Genomic DNA, 23,545 nt, shown 5'->3' on the forward strand with positions numbered 1-23,545 from the left:
AAATATATTTTGAAAGTGAAACGGATCATTTTTTAGTATTATAAATTTGTTAGTTATGAAAATTGATTTTTAAAATAATATAAAACAAATCGTATATTTAATTAAGTAGCTTAAATGTTTTTAGTTTATGTAACAATGCAAAATTAAATGTAAAAGCTAAATAATATTAACCACAAGAAAAAGCAGTTTTTAAAGCTTAAAGCCAGTCAAGTCCGATTACTTGAACATATATGGTTACCAAAGATATTTACTATATTGCAAATATATAATACGTACATAAATACATATTAGTCACGTGAAAGTCCAAAGAATAAATATTAACATGTAAATAAAACAATACTTTTTTGAAATCCCATTTACCTCAATTGTACGATTAGAAAAGCGAAGGCAAAGTATGTTCATTCCAATTTTTTTTAGATAAAAAAATTATGTTTAAATATTTATAAACTTTTTTGTTCATCCACCAGTAAACCAATTTTAACTTTTTTCGACCCAAATGAAAATTAAATATTTTGTTGCCGGACTTTTTTTTTACCGACAAAGGAGCCTTGTTTATATAAAAAATGTAAAACAAAATATATAATATTTGTGTACCACACTTACAGTCGAACACATACAATGAAGTAAAAAATATTCCAAGTTTCTAACATTTATATCTAGTAAATTTTTATATTATTGGACTCTAGGGGATATGACTGGCCTTGAACTAAAAATGGTTGCGAAATTAGAGGGAAAATAGTGAACCACGTCAATGTAAATATGTCCATAATCGTCAATAAGTCAATATAAATCATTTGTGTTTGTAAATATGTATGCTATGTACTATTACATTCTAAGGATGTTGCTATGTGTGTTGAACTATGAATTTCATTAAAAACTATTGCTTAGACTTTTTACACTTTTCATAAAGCATGCACATGTTTGAATTTAAAGCGAGTTTGTCGCAAAACGGAAAGCGGAAATACCGTATTCGATTTAGACACTTTGTACTCTCTCACCGTCATCAAGTAATGGTTCAATCAATTCAGGAGCTTCAATTAAATTGGGTTTTTCGTTGTAGGGTATTTCATTTTTATTTTATTCGAACGACCACAAAAACACAAAACATAAATTTACGTATGTACAAGGGAAGAAAAGAAGAGAGAAAATATGAAATACATATTTCAATTTTATGTACCTTTCGGTTAAATAAAAAAATATTTCACATATTTGTTGTATACAGACTCAAATGATACATGATAAACAAGAGCCAATATTCCAACAAATTTATGGTTATGGTATAGTGAGGGGGAATGGGATGCGATATACATACATATACATATATACATAATCACTTAGAGAAAGTACATAAATGTATTACCGAACATGGCTAGTTTTCCCATTTCGTATTGTGTGATTTATTTAATATAAATATTTTGGTTAATAACAAAATCACTTCGATAATTCCGAAGTGGCTGCGCCCTTCACACAATGAAAATTAAATACATATTTCTGAAAATATTATCGTCCATACAAATTGATCATTATGTAAAGTTGAAGTAAATTCCATTTTACGAGGCAGTTCATTAATTAATATCTGTATTTCTACAAAATATGCATTTAAATTTGGTAACGACAACTGAAAGAACGGAAATGAGTACTACTGTTCGATGACAGTTAGATTATTAAAATTTTATTAATTTCCCATAATACTTGTCTAATATTCTGACCTTAAAATTGTATAAATAAATAATCCATGTCCTTTGATATACTTGTATTAACGTTATCTAATTACCCGAGACTCTGAAGGAAGCAAAATAATTTTCTTTCTTACGCATACCGACATATGTATGTATGTATACACGACAGCGTCTTGTGTGAAGGGCTGAAACAAAAATCTGAGCAAAACACTGCAATCCGCAATTGCATTGATCAATGTTTAAAATAACGTGCAAAAAAATCTCAGTTAATTGCAAAAGAGAGTACACAATTCATCAAATTTCTAACGCAAGTTGGCAAACTATGATATAAAGCTAATTTTTGCTAAACTTGAAGAAGAAAATCATAATCTCAATAAAACTTTATATGCAATCATGTTTATATACTACCATAAACAGTAAAAGAATAACAATATATGTAATTATTCGCAACTAACTGGTGTATATGGATTATTTCTTATTTATATTTCATCATTTCAAAATTTTTTTTAGTATATTACAGTTGAAAATATTAAACAACTCACCCAATCTAGTATTTTTCTTAGTTTTTATTGTTTTAAAGCGACGCGGCTTGTTTTGATTTGTCTCAACATTTATTTTGAGTAAATCAGTTAACATTTTTTTCGAAATGGTTTGCATATTAATACAAAATGACGATATGAAAGTACGAAATGTAAAAATAAAGAGAAAGAGAGAGATAATAAATAGTTGAACGAATATAAAAATTGTAAACGTACAACAACAACTAAACATAATGAATAAAATAATGGTTAATAATATTGAAATTAGCAGAAACAAATATAAGTGTGAACTTGTTAAACAATTTCTCCACAGTTACATTTTCACAGGGTCCTAGCTAAGCTGATTTGCATAAAGAACGATCATACACAAATTTAAACCGAAATGTTCATTAAGTTCCTTGAATCTAAACACAATTGATCCAATAGGGAATCTAAACGCATCGAAGAACTAATGTCGATATTTATCTCGTCTCAGTAAAAAAATTAGTGGATCAGATACTTTCCTATTTTTTACATTTTTTAAACTGATTTTAGTAACACAAAAAGTCTTTGTCTGCTTTTATTAGGCATTTATGCGATGTTAATACAAAATTTTGGTGACCAACTTCTAGTTTATGTGATGATGCTATTTTATTCCTAGAAAAAGTTGTAACCTCTACATAGGGGGTTGTGGTATGAAGTTATGACAATTTGAATATAAAGTCTTTTCAAATAGTGGCCGTACCTCAGAGTGGAGATAACATAATCTTATGTAATTTCCAGTACCTTCTACAGCATAGGGAAGAAACTTTGCCAAACATCTAACGAAGATCTTTTAAGGAATTATATGTAAAAATTTTGAATAGTACATATAAAATATCGATTATAAAATCTGAAGGATGATCGTAACTAAGTAATAAAAAATGTGTGTTAAATAAGTAGACAATGGTCTTTCGAAAACACCTTCACAAAAAATCTATAAATTCTTTTGTTATTTCCAAAAGTATTAAGTTATAAATGAGTACTCTGTTATGTTAGCTTAATTGTATTTAAATAAATTAATATTATACATTTTGTGAATATTACAGCTGATCAACCACTTTTTTAAATATATACGTAAAAGCCTCTAATTTTGCTTTTATTCAATAACGTGTAAATGTATTACTATATTTAATCGGTTAATCGTTTAAAATCTTGTTTAACTTTATATCTATATATATTTTGAAGTCACTTGGGTTAGTAGATTTAGCAAAAATGGCAGTACTTTTATTCATTTCGGGATTTTTCGGTACAATATTTGTTCATAATGTTCAAAGGGAATGTGATGTATGATAATCCAAATATTTCGACAGAAGTAGTAGCAGTATAAAAAAAATCACAAATAAAATTTCGGGAAAACAAAAGGACATTATATTAGTATGCTAGCGTTGCGACATAATATGCCAAAGGCTCAAAATTGTAAAGCGGGAACTCGTAAAAAATTGCCAATATAGATACACCCCACAGAACTTTAAAGCTATATCCTTAACACATTTTACAAATCTTTCTAATTGTTTTTTTTTTTTTTTAATTTGACAAATAAGGATTACTAAGCAATTTAAAAAGAAGACAGAATGTAGTCCAACATATTTAAAAATAATAATATAATAAGCGTATTTAAGACTGACATGTTAATTATCTTCTCAGTTAATGATAACTTTGTTTCTACCATCTTCTTAATTCCAAATACGTCTGCATATGTATGTATTATTATATTGTCGTCTATAGTGGACTTGTTTTAGTCATATTAAATTTCATTTTATGCAAGACAGGAATTATGTACGTTTACAACCTCATTATTAAAATGTTCGTATTGAAAAACTTGAAGTATGAGTTACCTATGCTTTGTATTTTCGTTGCTTTAAAAACTCTATTCTCATATAACAATAAATATGTGTTACATTTTAATACTGACATCTGTGTTAGCCCAAATATTGAAGCGACATCAACAGTGCATATAACAAAAGCTAAAGTAAATCATGTATATTTCATACTATGATGAGTCACTTCCAGCAGCATCCTCTATTATGGAATTTAAATCTATATTGAACGAATATTCATATAAATTAGAATAACGATCGCGCTCCTTCCACGGGGATCGATGATTCATATATAAGTTTCGTTTACTAACACGAAATATTTGACTATCCTTTATAGATTGGTCATCGTCACAGGGTTCACCACCGCCGCCGAAGTCACACTCACGAATAGTTAAACGATTTGTGGGTGATTTTAACTCAAAGAGGACTTCTTGATGTTTATAACGTGGCCTCATCGGGAGCGGTTGATAACCACTTATGTTAACTTTTTGCGAATCAACCGATTGAGTTGACTGACGACGCATACCGCGAATTTTATGAAATGGATAATTGCGCATTAAATTGGAATCAGTACTTCGTTGTGGCGAATAATACTTAAAATCGGTTGGAGCTGGAGGCTGTGGTGCAGCGGTATGTATGGTCGTCAGAGTTGTAGAACTGGCCGAGTGGGCCGCTGTCGCTTGGAGTTGCAATGTAGATGGACGTTTTGCTGTGCTGCGCGTGCCAGCAGGTATGGGTGTCGCCAACGTTGATATGGGGGAACCGATGATACTATTTGTTCCCACTGTTACCGCTAAAGACTGCGCTTGTGATGCTACAGGGTACATGGAATGCATATTTTGGGAATGGTGATGCAGAAGTGGAAGCGGAGAGCTTCCTGCATCGAAAGAAGGCGAAATTGGCAAATGAAGCGATCGCTTCAAATTTAAATGGTACGATGATATGGTTGGTGAATGAATGATTTGTGGAGTCGCAAGTGCGCTATGGCTTTCGTGGAGAATTTGTCGCTCTGGTTTTGGCTTTAGTAGTCGATTTTTAAATTGATGAGTAGCAGGGGGTAGAAGTGTTTGCAAAGAACACTTTTTATATTGTAGCTGCTGTGACTTACCGTTTTGTAGATTATCATAACTCCGTGGTCGATATATTCCATTACTAGCACCTAATGTTGCCGAAGAGGCATTAGACTACAGTCATGTTGCATAAGAAAAGAAGGTGTAACGATCAATGTATTTGGTGCAAATGTCCAATCCAGTTGCGTGAAATTGCAGGTTGTGATACATTAGTTGCATGTGCAAAAAAAAAAATAATATAATATTACAATGATGATATCAACAAGGCATATACGGAAATTAATTACAATATAATATAATATGAGTTAATAGCTCACCTCTTCATAAAGGCGGTTTTTAATATCATTGCCCCCAACGTTAATGCCCGCACTTACTCCTGCAATTACTGGTTGGGCCGTAACCATTCCACTTGAACCTACGTGTGAAGCACTCATCACGTCGCTTAAAGGATGGCGTGGACTGGAATGTTGTTGCATTTGCAGAATATAATCATCCGTTGCAATGCCCCGACTGTGAAACAATCAGAAAGTGAAAACAGAATCATAAAATATTTCTTTTAAAGAAAAATATTTAACGAACCGGTCTATTAATGATGGTGTCATTGGTCCGCAAAGTATATGACAACAATTTAGACAGATGTTTCCTCGCGAATATGGATTTATTGAACGCTGACCCCCTTTTGAAGAAAACGATCCTTTCAACTACATTCCAAAGAAAAAAATAAGGCATTAATATCTGAATGTTCTTCATGAAATTATACTGACATCTTCATTCGTAGTTTGATCACTGGTTGTCAGATAGGTATGAAATCCTGCCAAACCAATAACTGACCAAATCGAAAAGAAGCAAATGAACACAACAATCACAGTAAATGGCGCCTTTTTTATCACCTCAAATATTTCCTGTTCTGCTTTCATCACTACATGAAACAAAAGTAAGTCGGTCAATAGCTAATGTTTGTATTTTTACATTTATGATATACTTACATAAAACTAAATGAGTCACAGAACATGAAAATATAAATACCGCTAAAAATGCTAACGAGACTAGAAATAAATAAAAGAAACGATAATTTCGTTTTCCCACGCAATTACCAACCTAAAAAAATATAGTTTAGATTAATTACTAACATTTTAACGAATATTTTATGATCACACTCCTCTGCTCTCTCTCTTTTTCAAGCCAATCTCATGCATATTACATAAATGGTATTACATGATGGCATTTACACCTTTTTTTTAGTAAATTTCATCAATTTACGTTTCCGGAAATTATGTTTATTCGTAATTCTAATTTTATGTATATTTTTAAGGAATACAATAGGAAACGACCGTTTAAAAATTACCAAGAAATTTAGCGAAATCTTAATATAATTGTAAAATAGAGAGAAGAGGAGCGATATCTTAAGCAAAATTATCAAGATTTGTTGCTTACCCAGGGACAGTGGTGATCGAACCGATCAACACAATTATCGCATAAACTGCAATGCGATGCACGTGGGGGTCGAAATATTTTACATGTAAAGCAATACTTCAATTTCACTGTTTGTCCTTTAACAAGGACCTCTTTTGTGCGTGGCGGTGGCCGATATGTGGGACTATTGAGAGAATTTGGCACTTCTGTAATTATATAAAAAATAAAGAAATAGAAAAACTGAATTTATGAACATTTTTCAAATCTTCTACCAATCTGCTTTTCTATATAGGCAGCCTCGTCGTGAGAAGCACGGGGTATAACACCAGGATCTGTAAAGGTTGTTCGTAGCAAGGAACTCATTGTAAAGAAGTAAAGCACTGCACCAACAATAGGAATGATAGGATTTATACGTGTAGCCAGAAACGGACAACTGAAATTTAACAAAATGGAGATTATAAAACCAATTTTTAAATATTCATGGCACATTAGGTAAAGGTAAAGACATATTGTGGTACTTTTTAGCCTTGATTACACTTGTTATTAATCATAATAATTATATTTTTCTAGCAGCAAATATATTTTGAAAATAAAATTGGTTAACTAAGTTTACGTTAATCTTCTTATAATTTAAAACGAACACCCCTTTTTGTAAAATAAAAGGTTGTAATTATATAAAATACTAGTACTCATCAAAACTGCTTAGTTCAAAAACATTATGTGGCACTGAATTATGAACAAATGAAAAATAAATGATCCGTTCGCAGCAACTCGGACTAACGTGTGGAACTAATTGGCGCATTTTTCTTCGAGATCCTAAATTGAAAGCATACAAATTATGGCTTGTGCAAGAACTGAAGCCACTCGACCTTTCCAAGTGACATCGCTTCGCTCTTGAAAAGTTCCAAAAAGAACCGACCTTTTACGAGCCAAATTTTGTTCGGCGATGATTCCAATTTCTGGTTCCTTGGATATGTCAACAAGCAAAATTTTCGCATTTGGGACGAAGAGCAACCTGAAAAGATTCAAAAGCTGCCATTTCATAAAAAACAACGGTTTGATGTAGTTTGTGGACCGCCATGATAACCGACTATTCGACGCCTAAAGTTGAAGCTCTTGATCCCTGCGACATTTGATTTCAACAAGACGGCGCTACTTCCCACATATCGCATCAATCAATGGATTTAATGGAAGAACACTTCGTTGAGCAGATAATTTTACTTTTTGGGCCGGTCGATTGGCCACTAAGATCGTGTGATATCACGCCGTTTAACTTTTTCCTGTGGGGATATGTAAAGTTTAAAGTCCATGCGGACAACCCCGCTTTAATTCAGACCTTGAAACAAAACATCAAGCCAGTCACCAATCGAAATGCCCGAACGAATTTCCGAAAATTGGACTCAAAGGATGGACCATCTGAATGGTAATAAACATTCCCCATTAAATTTGAAGTTTCTGTGTTCTTTTTCTTTAAAAAAGTAGGGAACCTCGAAATGGATCAACCTTTAGTACATGGATAATATGTCAGGCGATCTGATAAGTTTAAAATCAATCGCTATTATTGTTGATGAAAATGAAAACGTTAATTTTCCGAATATAATTTTAAAGTTCTTCGGTTTAAATTTGGTTCACCTATTATTCTTCAGCGTAATTTATACTTCTTAGTCACAGCAATACGTAGTCTAGTGATTATATAGAAGATAGAGATTGAGACTCGAAGGTTCTTACTTAATTTCAATAATACATCTCAACGATTGAATGATATTTTACAAAAAACTCAGCCATGGTGACATATGTATGTATATGGACGACTAAAAAGTTATATTCCCAATTTGACAATTTTAAGACATGAGACGGCATACATTAAAGTTAAGTTTTATTCCGATATGTTGAGTAGTACTTGATTTATATACTCCAAAGTGAAACAGATGGAATTTATATGGGCAATGCCACCCATTATGATTCCTATGAAGCCCTTAATGCCTCTCCTGACTATGAAACTTAATACGTCTGTCGTATTTATTTAGTGAGTAATTGCACTTTTATCAGATTTTATCGAATTTCACGGACAGTCAGGCAGACATCCGGAATTTATATCATCTTCTCTTCCTGATCTTTTTATACCCATGTACATATGTCTATAACACCATTTCTATCATGATTAGTTTTAAGTGTTGCAAACAAAACTATTATACTCTGTGCCAACATGTACAAAAAATTATGTTTCTTTAACACAAAAAATACTCTTATATAAATTTTTTACAGTTCACCAAAACTAGACTCACTCAAAATGTTATTACAAGAACCAATTGTCTGACACCTGTGAATTTTATGAGTGTCCTTTGAAGGTTATGTTTAGCTGCAGAACTGTGGACTTCCATTTCTTCTCTAAAAACTTTTTGGAACCCAACCGTTAGTAATCGTGTGTGTAGTTGTATTCATAAACTACAATTAAACCGCAATTCATGCAAAATATCACAAAAGAAACCCAAGGAGAACAATGGAAAAGCTCATAGGGACGGTTTGGTGCAGTCTAACATGCTTGCTCTGCAAACGCAAATCATTACATTTCATTCACCGGGGATGGTATGACTGCAATTGTATTGTAATATTCACTTGCAAAGATTTTAGGAAATACATGTGTATGATATACAAATTCCCTTATTGTCCAACCTACTTCGTATGATATACGCAGGTGTACTTCCAAAGGCTGATTACGCCCGATTTTATTTTATATGATTATTATATTACTTATGTTTGTTTGTCGATATGATTTTTGAAAAATCAGTTTACATATAATAACAGGATACGAGTAAAAATTTGTAATACATTTGTATTAAAATATACTATAAACATGTAAGGAAATGCTAAGTTTAGGTATAACCGAATATTCCATACCCTTGCAAATTGCAAAGATTAAAGCCAGGGAAGCACCTCCAGGTGCATAAGGCTTGTTATTTATATGGGGTCTAGGGCGAGTTTTCATCCAATTTTTTCATTCTAATCACAAATACGCACCGTGAGTCCACATATTCTGTATTTAGGGGCTTGAACAGTTTTGGTTCGATTTACGCAATTTTTAATCATAAGGTGGCACACCTCAAATTCACTATTCGTGCTAAGTTTTTCTTGATATATTATGGCATTATTGATTTGTATACTGGAAAGTGAAAGTTTCCAATGAAATTTAAAATTATGTAAACTATGTTTTTTCACAATGTAACATAAAATTGTGAGAGGAATGTCACTTACCAAATTGAGATGATATTGGTAGGGCGAGTCACGAGATATGTGATTTCACATCAAAGTCGTTGAAAGTTTAAAAATGAACTTAAAATGGTGTTATAAGGGAAGTAGGCGTGGTTTTAGCACATTTTCACAATGTACCATAAAATTGTGAGAGGAATGCCACGTACCTTTTTTGGATGATATTACGTACGTATTTGGATGATATCGTCTCGAGATATGTGATTTCACCTAAAAGAGGGCGGTGCCACATTGTCCAATTTTGACCACGAGACCATTAAAGCCCTCTTATACCATCTCGGGACGACGGACAGGCAGACAGTCACCCGGATTTCAACACGTCTAGTCACCCTGATCATTTACATATATGTATATAACCCTACTATATATCTATCTAAATTAGTTTGAAATGATATATTCAACCGTTAGTTGAACAAAACTATTCTACTTTGTAGCAACATGTTGCAAGAGTATAAAAATAAAATGTAAATATCAATACACTCATACATACAAATGGAACATATAATAATTTGTGGACAATATGGTTACACGACGTGTTGAGTTTTAATGGGCTTAAACATCTACACAATACATATCTAAAGTTATTACTTACTCAAATGCGAAAAACAGTGCACTGGTTCCCGTTATCAGTATGCAAGTTAAATAAAAAACCCCCGTGTGTGGTGCGGACATCAATAATCCATCGCAGTAAAATTTGTTGCGCCCAGCAAATAACTCCCATTTACGAGTTATCCTCGTGTTCGGCGCCATATTACCGCAGCAACAGCACAGTAAGTTCATTGATGTTCGTAAGTTTTGTTTCTTGCAAGCAATTTCGGCAATCTCGGCAACAGATGTTCGTATAATTTACCGAAATTTAACCTTACTAAGTGACGAAAGTAATTTTTCTCATTTGTCTTCGATGTTTATGTAATATTTCAATGAACTCTGCATTTATATCCGTTTTAATACACCAGTAATATCACATTTATTGTCAGTATTTTAAAATGTAATATGAATATATATCATTAACACCTCAATGTATGTGTGTATATTTTTCATTTAATTTGCTTTTTAATTATCTCACTGTTATTTTCGCTTCCATTTTGCTCTAGCCATAATTTTCGTTTCCTTATTTCGCCATTGCCAATATGGACGGCAGAACATTATAAGAAAGTGGCTATTCGTTGAATTGTCTTTATGTTGAAGTTAAATAACATCTCTTTCCATCATCATTACTCATTATTGTTCTGAATCGCTTTCTTCTATGCATTTTAATTGACCTTTTAATTTCCTGTTAAATACAAAATTTTATATACATACACATTAACAAATTACAAATTAACTTAGCGGTCTAGAATTGCTTATTCATAAAATACAATACATATATTTGTGGTTTGACTAATTAGTCATTTTATATATAATAAAATAAAATAACGTTTTCCTTTTTGGTAAGCAGTGTACCATATAAATACTCGAAATTTTTTTTTGTTTAGATAAGATAAGTCGCTGCAAATTAATATTCGATATTTCATCAGTACATGAACTTCCATTAAATAAACATTCACGCAAGGTATACATACATACATATGTATATTGTAGCTCTTAATTTTTTCTGTAATTCTATACTCCTTATTTACGAGTTCGCAATTTAGCTCTATGCTACTTGTTACAATGGTGGAAGTTTCTTCTTTTCTCTGAATGAGCAATGACCATCTTATGCCATCAAACAAATACACCAATATTGTATGTATTAGACGTGCCATATGCCTAATCTTATCATTGATTGTAAGAAAAAACGAAAACGACTTGATTTTGTCTGCATTAATCGAAGTCGAATTTCGCAACTCAACATAAATGTTTCGATTTCGCTAATGTATTAAAAGCCAAGAGATATTGCATCGGTACTAATATACTTTGAGTCTTACATGTGCCAATGTCAATGCAGATGAACTAGTATTTACATGTGTATGGTATATTTGTATGTATGTAAGTATATAAGTGTATCTATCTATGACCGCATTTACCACTTATTGGCCGAATTATGGAAAAGTTTTTTTACATTCACGGCGTGCATAGAATTCCTGTTGACATATCATCGCATTCACGTGACAGCACAAGATATGAAACGCAAAAGACTGCACGTGACAAGGCACACAATTGTCCTTGTTTTAGATGCTGAGAGTGAATATGTTTAAAAGTACACAGTTACAAACAAACATGTATACTTACACATGTATGTATTCACGATTTGCAATAATATTAAGATATACATACGCAGATGTGTTCAAATTATAAGAACAACAAAAGCGACCATGGAAACTCATAAAAAAAAATGTTTGCAAAAGTATTTTATTTAAACCTTTTTTCGAAAACCAATTGTGTATGATTAGAGTTAAAAAAATACGGCGTTTTTTGTTGGTGTAAGCCCGAAAAAAAGCTTTTCGAAAAATGAGAATAAAGCCATATCGGCTACATAAAACTCCATTCTAGTACATTCTAATTTTCTTATCGTAATTTAAATTATGGTTAATCGTTTAAACCCGCATAAGGCAGCATTGGTATATATTCAAGAAATAAAAAAATCGATTTTTTTCCTTACATTTTCAAATTTTAACTATTCAACAATATGTCTACAAGAGGATTTTTCAAAATTCAAAATATATTCGGAGATATAGGTATTATATCCGAGATATACATAGCTATACGTGAACTTAAACCGCGTTTTCCTCGAAACTATCTTTTTTAAAACGATATCTGCGATTTCTCAGGTTTTTTTTTGGGAGATGCCATTTCATGGAAAATTTGTTTCGAATTTTTCCGTAGAATCAGACTCAAAGACATTATTCAAGCAAAGCAAATGGGTCTGGCAGTGAACGAGGGCAAGACGAAATATCTCCTGCCATCAAACAAACAGTCGTCGCACTCGCGACTTGGCTCTCACGTCACTGTTGACAGTCATAACTTTGAAGTTGTAGATTCGAATTTCGTATATTTGGGAACCAGCATAAACACCACCAATAATGTCAGCCTGGAAATCCAACGCAGGATAACTCTTGCCAACAGGTGCTACTTCGGACTAAGTAGGCAATTGAAAAGTAAAGTCCTCTCTCGACGAACAAAAGCCAAACTCTAGTATATGTCGCTCATAATTCCCGTCCTGCTATATGGTGCAGAGGCTTGGACGATGACTACAACTGATGAGTCGGCGTTGCGAGTTTTCGAGAGAAAGGTTCTGCGAAAGATTTATGGTCCTTTGCGCATTGGCCACGGCGAATATCGCATTCGATGGAACGATGAGCTGTACGAGATATACGACGACATTGACATAGTTCAGCGAATTAAACGACAGCGGCTACGCTGGCTAGGTCATGTTGTCCGAATGGACGAGAACACTCCAGCTCTGAAAGTATTCGACGCAGTACTCGCCGGGGGAAGCAGAGGAAGAGGAAGACCTCCATTCCGTTGGAAGGAATATCTGGCTTCGCTTGGAATATCTGGCGCGCTGTTGTTAACTCGGCTATAAGCGCGTAAGCGGTGTCTACGCCAGTAAAGAAGAAGAAGGAGGGTTCCAAAGTAAACAGGAATTAAAAAAAACAGAACAAATGATTTTTTCGGCAAAATCAATTTATTTTATTCAAATTAGTCTCCATCTGCTTCAATACAGCTTTTTGCATCGTCCAAAAGCATGTTGAACGAGTGTTTTAGCTCGTGGGCTGGTATGGCCGCCAGTATGCCAGTGCAAGCTTTTTGAATGGCCTCTATGTCTGCATAACGCTTTCCTTTCATGGGCAAATGCATTTTCCCGAAAAGGAAGAAGTCGCACTGTGCCATATCAGGTGAATACAGGGAGTGGTTAATGTAATTTTTGGTCAGGTAATCGTCCTTCGAATGTTGGATTCTGAGCAATTTTTGGTCGTCAGTCAATTTGTGCGGAACAAACCGTGCACACACCTTTCGTAAGACCAAACGTTCTGTCAAAAAGCGATAAATCGATGTTTTGGAGATGTTCAATTCCATTTCCAAGAATTTCAATAATGATTTCAGTTGATTTTTGATGAATTCACGCACAGTTTCGATGGAATCTTCGGTGATCACGGATTTTGATTGGCCCACATGTTGATCGTCATTTATGTCCTCACGACCTTTGAAAACGTTGAAACCACTCATGCACTCTGTTACGGGATAGGCAATCATTGCCATAAACTTGTTTCATCAATTGAAACGTTTCGGTAAATGTTTTACCAATTTCAAAACAAAATTTAATGTTGGCTCTTTGTTCGAAGCTCTTTTTCGATAACACAAACATACTGACACTTAAAATGCAATAACTTCACTGCCAATCAATGAAATGTCATGACAATCGATAAAGATAGCAGATTCTAAGGCACCAGTCGACATATAGATGGCCACCACCAGGGGGCGCTAGATTCAAAAGGTTCTGCTTACTTTGGAAACCACTTTGTATATACCTAAATGAATGAATTGAATTTCGATCATCCTCTGTCCGTGCAAACGATAGACTGAGCCAAAATTCAAAAGTCGGACGATTGCCAAACTAACAAACAGAGTAAAACTATAATGTGCCATTAATAAGTCACAAATTATGCTAAAAACTAAAAATTAGTACAAAGTATCACAATTTAGAGAGGCATCTGTGCAATGGTGAAATCGATTAACAATTTGTGCAAATAGTACATACTTGTATATGGTGTGGCACCCAAAAATTGTCGAAATCTGACTATAACCTTTCAAATTTGATATCATGATGGATAATCTAGTCGAAAAAGTCTTTTCGAATTTCTTATCAAACTTCAACTTATTTTTTTTATATTTATAATGAACTTTACTGAACCAAATATATACCATTTTGGTCGACCACTTTTTGCAATTTTTCTGCTAGAGACATTATTCCATCAGTGTAAAACTTTTCTATTTTCTCGACGAAAAACTGCGACAAGTAATTTTCACAGGCTTCTCTTAAAGCCAACTTTACCCTATTTCCCAGTTTTTTTTTCAAAGATATGTGTGGTCTAGCGTTGTTCTGCTGGAAGACGAATCCCTTTCTGTAGATCAATGCTAGCCGTTTTTTTTCGATTGACAAAATACGAATAGATTTTCGACTACCCAATATTGACTTATTTTGAAGGTAGACCTAAGGTGATTTTCCAGTTAAGTAAGATAGTGATGACAATGAAATTTTTTGGCTTAGTAGATAAGTTTAAGAAGAAGACGATAAGTTTATTGCGAGTTGATATATTGAAAAAATCGATATCGAAAATATATCAGTTGTGACTCTTTAGTATTCAATATGCGTATGATTGTATCAATATCATGCACAAAGATACAATGTCAAATACGTTTTAACTCCCACAGTGGTTGATATATGTATATGGTATAAAGCCCACTGGAAGTTCGAATATCTTTATATTAGGTAGCTATATGGACGCTAAGAGAAATATTCACCTGGTTCTACCCATTTTTGACATAAGGGTATATTATTATCAAAGAAACATTTACCCCGATTTCCAGAATTATGTCTCATAGATTAGCGACGCATGGTCAGCCATACGCACAGGGGTCCACATAATCGTTAGGTGCTTTCCAAGCCGGTCCGATTTTTAGGCACGGGATAGCATACTATTTCATAATAATGAAGCCTACCGAGGTATATTGAAATCGGTCGAGCAGGTTCCGTGATATGGGTTTCCACCTAAATGTGGGACGTGCCACGCCCATTGTCCAATTTTGGAAGCGGCTGAGTGTGAAATTTAATGTTTTTTGTGCATTTGCTTATTGATATATCGCGCTTTTTGCAGTTTTTAACAAACACCTTATATGAGAAGAGGGCGGGGTGAGTTTTGCGATACCCTGTGCCAAATTAAAGTTTTATATTTTAATTTAGTGCTTGGTTGTGACATTTTATAGGTTTTCGATTAATGACGTTTCGTGGACGCGGCAGCGGTGCGATTGCGCCCGTGTACCAACACGGGCACCAAAGGAACATGTGCACCGTGTTTTATTACGGTATCTAGATTTTTAGAAATACAGGCGAACGCACAGATAGTCAGTCGGATTTCCCCAGTCTCGTCATCCTGAACATGTATGTATATATGTATATATATATATATAACGGGTTTTCAATAGGGACGCTACAAAAGTAGACTGATAGGGACAGGAAATGACTCCCGCTCTCTTGACATTTCTCTTAAGTAAAGTTTGCCATTTTATCATGGTGATATACGATCCAAACAACCAGTCGAAATTATTAAAATTTACTTTCGAAATTAGGAGTCAGTGGCCTCATATTTAAGAGAGTTACGTCCAATTTATGGTCGTCATAATCGTACTGTCAGATCAAAAATTGAGCGTCTAGTGGAAAAATTTCAGTCCACAGGCACAGTTCAAAATTTTCCCGTGCCAGTGAGATAAATAAGTGTCGAGAATATTGCTGCCGCTAGCTCATCAATTGATGAAGACCCAAATCAGTCTCCCATACGTCATTGTCAAGTGTTGGGCATCTCTGTGACGTCCTTGTAGCGAATTTTGCGAAAAGATCTTGGCCTACATCCTTACAAGGTCAAATTGACACAAAAACTGAAGCCACCAGAATCATCGTATGTTCGCGAATTGGGCTGACCAACAACTTGAAAATGATCCGGATTATCATTGAAAAATCATCTTAAGCGATGAGGCTCATTTTTGGCTGAATAGCTTCCTCAATAGGCAAGATATGCGTTATTGGTCAGGCAGCAATCCACATGTACTCCATGAGTCACCATTGCATCCTGAAAAAATTACGGTTTTGTGCGGTTTATGGGCGGGCGGCGTCCCTTCTATCCTTCTTCCGTGATGATCAAGACCAGCACGTTACTGTGAATGGGAATCGCTACCGCTCAATGATGATCGAGTATTTTTGGCCCCGATTTGGATCATATGAACTAGGACAATATGTGGTTTCAACAGGACGGCGCCACAAGTCTTTACAATTTATTGAAAAGCAAGTTTGGTGAACGTGTTATCTCTCGAAATGGCCCAGCCAATTGGCCGCCTGGGGCGTGCAATTTGACGGCGTTAGACTATTTCGTGTGGGGTTACGTCAAGTCTATGGTTTATGCCAACAAGCCAGCGACGATTGAAGAACGAATGTACTTTCCCAGGAATAAAGAATTTCATTGATATCCCAAACAGTTTTTGTTTTAATAAAAAAAAACTTTTGTAGCGCTCTTATTGAACAACCCGTTATAACCGTACATCTAACTCCATTGTTTTTAGGGGATACAAACAATCTTTACGTGAATAAAACCATTACACTTATAGCAAACATGTTGCCAGTATATAAATATCGATCAATAGTGGTCTTGTAGAGGATTCCTCAGACGGGTTGCAAAAAGTCGAATGTGCAGGATAACCAACAGGTGCCATCATCCGTGCCCATTGGATGTTTTTCAGCCAGGAGGTAAAGCCTCAGTCATAAAAAGAAAGAGTGGACAAATAACTGGTGCCGGGTGCCAAAACTTCAAGAGGCAAAGGCAGAATCTACCACAGGCCACCGGAATGCAGCACTTCGCTCATCGAGAGCAGTTCCCACATACCCATGGCAACGATGCAGGTCATTTTACAACTCACCCCGCTCCATATAATAATCAGTCAAATAGAAATCATACCACGATGCACGTAACAGCAGAGAAGTATGGAAAAGATAAGTAAAGTCTACGTCTCTAAGTCTACACTTAACCTACTTTCAGTCTGCAACCGAGTTCACCTTATCTGTGTGTAGGAGCACAAAGGGAAAGCCGAAAACAAACTGGTAGACAAATTTTCCAGCTCTTCAGCGGTTTCTATAATGGTGAGACCGAAATCCTATATTGCGGTGGATTGTCATACCATGAAAGGGCTATTCCATCAAGGATGGAAGAGTGAGCAAGAAAATGATAGTGGCAGCAATCTACAGGCAAGCGCTATTCAAAGCTGCTAATGAAAGTTTACAAGCTCACGAAGTTTAAACAAATTATAAACATCCTCAGACAAATTCCAGATATTGGTGTAATTTTGTACTGGTCAATAAAGGATTAAGGAACATTGCAAACTGCCGATTTCCCGATATGGTGCCTGAATCTCTGTAGAACCTGTTTCTAGATTGCGCAGAAATCTCCACAAGCACGATCAAGGTTCTTGGATCTATAGTATATACAGGTGTTCTATAGGGAGCAAGTTCAGCAATGGAATTAATCAGAGATCTGGAAGTATGTAAGAAAGAGGTCGCAGGTCGGAGTGCAAAACTCAATTTGTTCTATTTCAAATTTGTCGCAAACTGACAAAAAAAAACAATATTTTCACGTATTGTATTAAAACAAATCTACATTATCGCCTTCACAAGCGGTTTTTTTAAGTTAATACAAGCTTAATAAAATTTTTCATACACTTTTTATAAGCCTCGGCCAGGAGTCAGTGCCTTCAACGTATGACTTTTAATGGCTTCAGTAGACTCCCCGGCGCATTACCCGACGCGGTTTTTTCAGTTTTGAAAAAAGTCAAAGCGAGCCAGTTCTGTCGAATACGGTAACTCAGCGAAGACTAGCTAGAATGTAACAGCGCAATATCGTAGTGAATCCATCGATTTTCTGCACACAAACCCGTCGTTTATGACGCGCTTTACGACAGACTTTGACATGATTTTTATACCCTGAACAGGGTATGTATATTAAGTTTGCCACGAAGTTTGTAACACCCGGAAGGAAGCGTCGGAGACTTTATAAAGTATATATGTATATAAATGATCAGCATGTTGAGCTGAGTCGATTTAACCACGTCCGTCTGTCTGTCTGTCCGTCTATCTATATATGTATATACGAACTAGTTCCTCAATTTTTAAGATATCGTTTTGAAATTTTGCAAACATAATTTTATTTTCAAGAAGCTGCCCATTTGTCGGATCTGCCGATATCGGACCACTATAACATATAGCTGCCAAACAAACTGAACGATCGGAATCAAGTTTTTGTATGGAAAACTTTCACATTTGACAATGTATCTTCACAAAAGTTGGCACAGGTTATTTTCTAAGGCAACAATGTAATCTCCGAGGAAATTGTTCAGATCGGTTAACTATAGCATGTAGCTTCCATACAAACTGAACACATATGTAGTTACTAAAAGAAATGCACCTGTGAAGGGTATATTAGTTTCGGTGCAGCCGAAGTTCACGTTTTTTCTTGTTTCTGTTTCGAAATGAAGAAGCGTCGTGCACTGAATTGTTTAACAGTTTCGACGTCATATCCATAAATCTCCGACTCGTTATCAGTAATGATGATCACTCTGATGCAAACACGGCGATTTTCGAGCACTGTTTTTTTTTTTACTTTTTTTACGTTATCGTCATTAACAGAGGTGGAAGGATGATTCAGATAAGTAAAGTTTTCGATGACTTTGCTACTTTCACTGAATGATTGCGGCCCCTCAAGTAATTGTGTTTGTGATAAACAGAGATAAAGAGCTCCCCAAAGCACTTCTGCAATATTTTAATCAATTTCTGTTCGTTCAGTTTGTATGGCAGATATATGTATGCTAGTAGTTTATATAATAACACGATCTACACAACTTCTTCGCAGATTGCAGCATTGCCTTAGACAATAGCGTATGCCACACTTCGTGAAGATATCTTGTGCAAATTTCAGATCGATATCCCTAATAATGAGGGACTAGTTCGCACATATAGAGGATACAGGACGTAATTTATAAAATAAAATTGTTTTCTTAAAAAACACTCAATAAATATTAGATATTTTAAGTGCACAAATGAGGAAGAAGACAGGGCTAAGTTCGGGTTCAACCGAAAGTTTCATGTTCTTGCAAGCACTCTCGTGTTGACAATAATACCTACAGGAACATAAGGTTTGCCAGTTATGTGGGTCAAGTTTTTTTTCCCGATTTTATTCATACTAAGCTCAAAGATGCACCGTTATTAGAAGATAACTCACATATTGCCGGATATATAAGGTATAAAGTTTATCAGATGTTCGAAGAGGGGAAGTATTGACTTCATTTCAACTATTTGTAACACTCAGACATACTACTATAAGGAAAAGATTCTCTCAAATTTCTCACATAATGACCAATATTTTCGGTCAAAAGTGAACTATAGGTATTGGGGTTCACAAATTCGGTATATAGGCGCTTAAGTAGTTTTGGTTCCATTTGGGCAATTTTTGTCCATAAATTGGCATACTTCAAAGACACTATTCGTTCAAAGTTTTATCTCGTAAAAATAATTGTTTCATCTAAGACGATTGCAGTCCGCTAGAGATCATATAAATAGAATGACCGATAAGCAAGTGAAAAACTGTGTAATGAGTTTCTGCTTCTGGTTTAGGACCGGTTCATCGTATTAATGGTACCATGGATTTGTACGTCTACAGCGACATTACAGCTTCAATACCACGGCGATCAGTCCAAATGCTCGAACGAGTGACCGAAAATTGGAATCAACGGATGGATCATCTGAGACATGGCCGCAGCCAACATTTGAAAAAGATAATCTTCAAAAAGTAAATGCCAAAGAATGTTCTTTTTAATGATAATAAACATTTCCAACAAACTTGAAGTTTCTGTGTTTTTTTTATTTAAAAAAGTAGGAAACCTCGAAATGGACCACCCTTTATATATGTATAAATACTGCAGTCAAACCATATCGAAACTTTGCAGTAGTACCTTTCCGAAGTCCGCCTAGATGTTATATACATACGTACTTCCTTTTTTTGTTAAACAAATAAACTGTGAATTTTAATAAATTTGTTTTATTTACCCTAATCATCATAAAAAAATTAAAATAGGTCTCCAGCAATTACGGTCTGTGTAATCAACATTATTTGCATTAAAATACAAGGTGGGTTCCAAAGTAAACAGGACTTTTTGAATTTAGCACCCCCTGGTGGCGCCATGTATATGTCGACTGGTGCGTTATAATCTGCTATCTTTATCGATTGTCATGACATTTCATAGATTGGAAGTGAAGTTATTGCGTTTTAAGTGTCAGTATGTTTGTGTTATCGGTGCGAAAATGAGCTTCGAACAAAGAGCCAACATTAAATTTTGTTTTAAAATTGGTAAAACTTTTACCGAAACGTTTCAATTGATGAAACAAGTTTATGGCGATGATTGCCTATCCCATAACAGAGTGCACGAGTGGTTTCAACGTTTTCAAAGTGGTCGTGAGCACATAAATGACGATCAAAATCCGTGATCACCGGAAATTCCATCGAAACTGTGCGGTAATTCATCAAAAATCAACCGAAATCATCATTGAAATTCATGGAAATGGAATTGAACATCTCCAAAACATCGATTTATCGTATTTTTACCGAACATTTGGGCTTACGAAAGATGTGTGCACGGTTTGTTCCGCACAAATTGACTGACGACCAAAAATTGCTCAGAATTCGTCTCATCGATCGACGCTTGTGACCGATTGTTTGACCGAAACTCACATTTTAACAATTAACCACTGCCCGTATTCACCCGATATGGAACCTTGCGACTTCTTCCTTTTCGGAAAAATGCCCACGAGCTAAAACACTCGTTCGACATGCTTTTGGTCCGTACGAAAAGCTGTATTGAAGCAGAAGGAGACTATTTTGAATAAAATAAATTGATTTTGCCGAAAAAACCATTTGTTCTGTTTTTTTTTTTAATCCGATACTGTATGGTCAATATAGGGGCTTGAGTTATTTCGGCATGTTGCGATTTAAGGTTTTCCGTAGGATCCAAGGAAAAGTGGATAATTCTTTCTGATTTTGATAAGTTTGTACAAGTTAAGATATGGGATCGGAATATTCAGTAAGTACGTAGTACATAAGCATGGAAATTTTCCGAACCGGTCAACTAAAACTCACTGCAATGGAAATAAAAATTTTATTGGGTTTCTTAACTCTTATTGAATGAAAAGCTCAATCAATGATATTATTATTTAGCGTGAGTTAAACGGATGTCCCTTCCTTTAATGTTGATTCATCGAATTCAATTTTTTGAGCTAATTGGAATTGAGGAATTTACTCACATCCATACATAACTGATTGGAATTGCTTTTAAGAATCCTTTGCCCGCACAAGTGTCTCACAAATAATCATAATTTCTCCGACTAAACCTACATTCAAAACATGTTTTTATTGTTCTAGATTTGTCTACATCTAGCACAATTTAAGGCACAATTGAAAGTACCATACATATTTAATTGCACATTGTAAGTCACCGTTGTTGAATAAAAACAAATAAGGCAATCGGATGTGCAACAATTATTTAGGCGCCTTTACAAAACGGAAAGCTAGCATACAAATAGCCAACAATATAAACAATAGTTAAATAGCCCGGCTATTGTCAAAGTAGTTGTCGTAGTTTTTAATCCTTATATTCATACACTTTCACACACCAACACATACATATGTACATGCATATGCCCATATATAGCGCGTTCATATGATTCTACAGTTGTGATCAAAGTGGCGATAGTGCGTTTTTTTTGTACGCGCAAATAAGAATTATAGGTTCTCAAAAGAGTCATTGGAGCATTCTACATTAATTACACTACAGTGATTGTGTTTGTTGTAAATCTTCAACTTTTTAGATTTCAATATATATTTACAAAACATTCTTGACAGACATAATTTAATTTAGGTGAAAGAAGGAAATCAATACTAATTGGCAATAATATATTATGTATAAAATATATAATCTAATATATAAAATTCTCGTGTCACGGTGTACGTTATTGAACTCCTCTGAAAACGCTCGACCGATTTTCGTGAATCTTAGCGTGCATATCGGCTAGGGTGGAGAATCGGACAACATCTATTTTTCATCCTCCTAAATGTTAAGGGAAATTGGAAAATTACCAAAAAGTAACATTTTTCCATACACATTTTTTTTTCAATTTTTGTTTGTTTTTTTTCAATATTTTTATTTGTCAAATATTTGAATCATTCAATTTCGGTCGCATGCTTTTTTTATTCCGGCTATATACATATACATATATGTATAAGAAAGTTGTGTTAGTTGCACCATTCATAACTCAAGAACGGCTGAATCGATTTAACTGAAAATTGGTGGGAAGGTAGCTTAGCACCAGGGTAAGGACATAAGATACATTTTATCTCTTTTTGTTAAAATTTAATTCAACTCATAAATACAAAGATTATATTTCAAATCATCTTCCTTTCCTTGAATATATGCGTACAATTTTAAACAGATTCTTCCTCAAAACTTATACAATTGCTAAGTATTTGGAATAGTAGAAAAGAACTGCAACCAAATACGCAGTGAAATAGATTATAACTGGCTCAGTAATCCAGCCGATTTTTTCGTCTTTCCACGCCTGAAAACCGGTTCACCATGTGCAGTCCACTAGAATGACTGTCGGTTGAACTCCAGTGAGAAATGATGGAGCTATGTTTCTATTGTCACACACGGACGCAAAAATTCGGTTTTATTTCAAACACTCAGAATCAGTTATTCATTGTTCTGTTGGATTATGAACTTGCGAGGCAACCACTTTGTACTGAGCTTTCTCCTCTTTAGAGCATCATTGTCCTCGGTTCCCCAAAAAGCAATGCTTTATTATTACACGAAATGCTTTATGATCCATTTTTTTGTAAACTAACACAAGTTGCTTCAGAAAAATGCTATATCTTATTAACGAATAGTTATAATGCAACTAATAGAAATCGTATAGATGGTAGTAGTAGTATTTTCTATGTATCAGCCACAGC

At 34.6% G+C, this 23,545-nt stretch overlaps 1 protein-coding gene across 4 annotated transcripts in view; it reads right to left on the reverse strand.

The window, feature by feature from the left end:
• LOC126763324 (palmitoyltransferase app) overlaps positions 1–23,545 on the reverse strand; it is a 28,808-nt gene that overhangs the window by 2,632 nt on the left and 2,631 nt on the right. Inside the window, exons 2-10 of one of the 4 annotated variants that reach the window (XM_050480692.1) lie at positions 10,399–11,079; positions 6,812–6,972; positions 6,561–6,745; positions 6,113–6,224; positions 5,891–6,045; positions 5,706–5,827; positions 5,444–5,636; positions 5,165–5,240; positions 999–1,031 (exon numbers count right to left, since the gene is read on the reverse strand). In XM_050480692.1, the coding sequence (XP_050336649.1) occupies positions 999–1,031; positions 5,165–5,240; positions 5,444–5,636; positions 5,706–5,827; positions 5,891–6,045; positions 6,113–6,224; positions 6,561–6,745; positions 6,812–6,972; positions 10,399–10,586 (1,225 nt within the window). In that variant the 5' untranslated portion in view covers positions 10,587–11,079. Of the gene's footprint in view, positions 1–965; positions 1,032–5,164; positions 5,241–5,443; positions 5,637–5,705; positions 5,828–5,890; positions 6,046–6,112; positions 6,225–6,560; positions 6,746–6,811; positions 6,973–10,398; positions 11,080–23,545 lie in introns of all 4 variants that reach the window. The other 3 variants (XM_050480694.1, XM_050480693.1, XM_050480695.1) reach the window with 3 other exon arrangements.

This window comes from Bactrocera neohumeralis, chromosome 6 (assembly GCF_024586455.1).
Source record: "Bactrocera neohumeralis isolate Rockhampton chromosome 6, APGP_CSIRO_Bneo_wtdbg2-racon-allhic-juicebox.fasta_v2, whole genome shotgun sequence".
NCBI lineage: Eukaryota > Metazoa > Arthropoda > Insecta > Diptera > Tephritidae > Bactrocera > Bactrocera neohumeralis.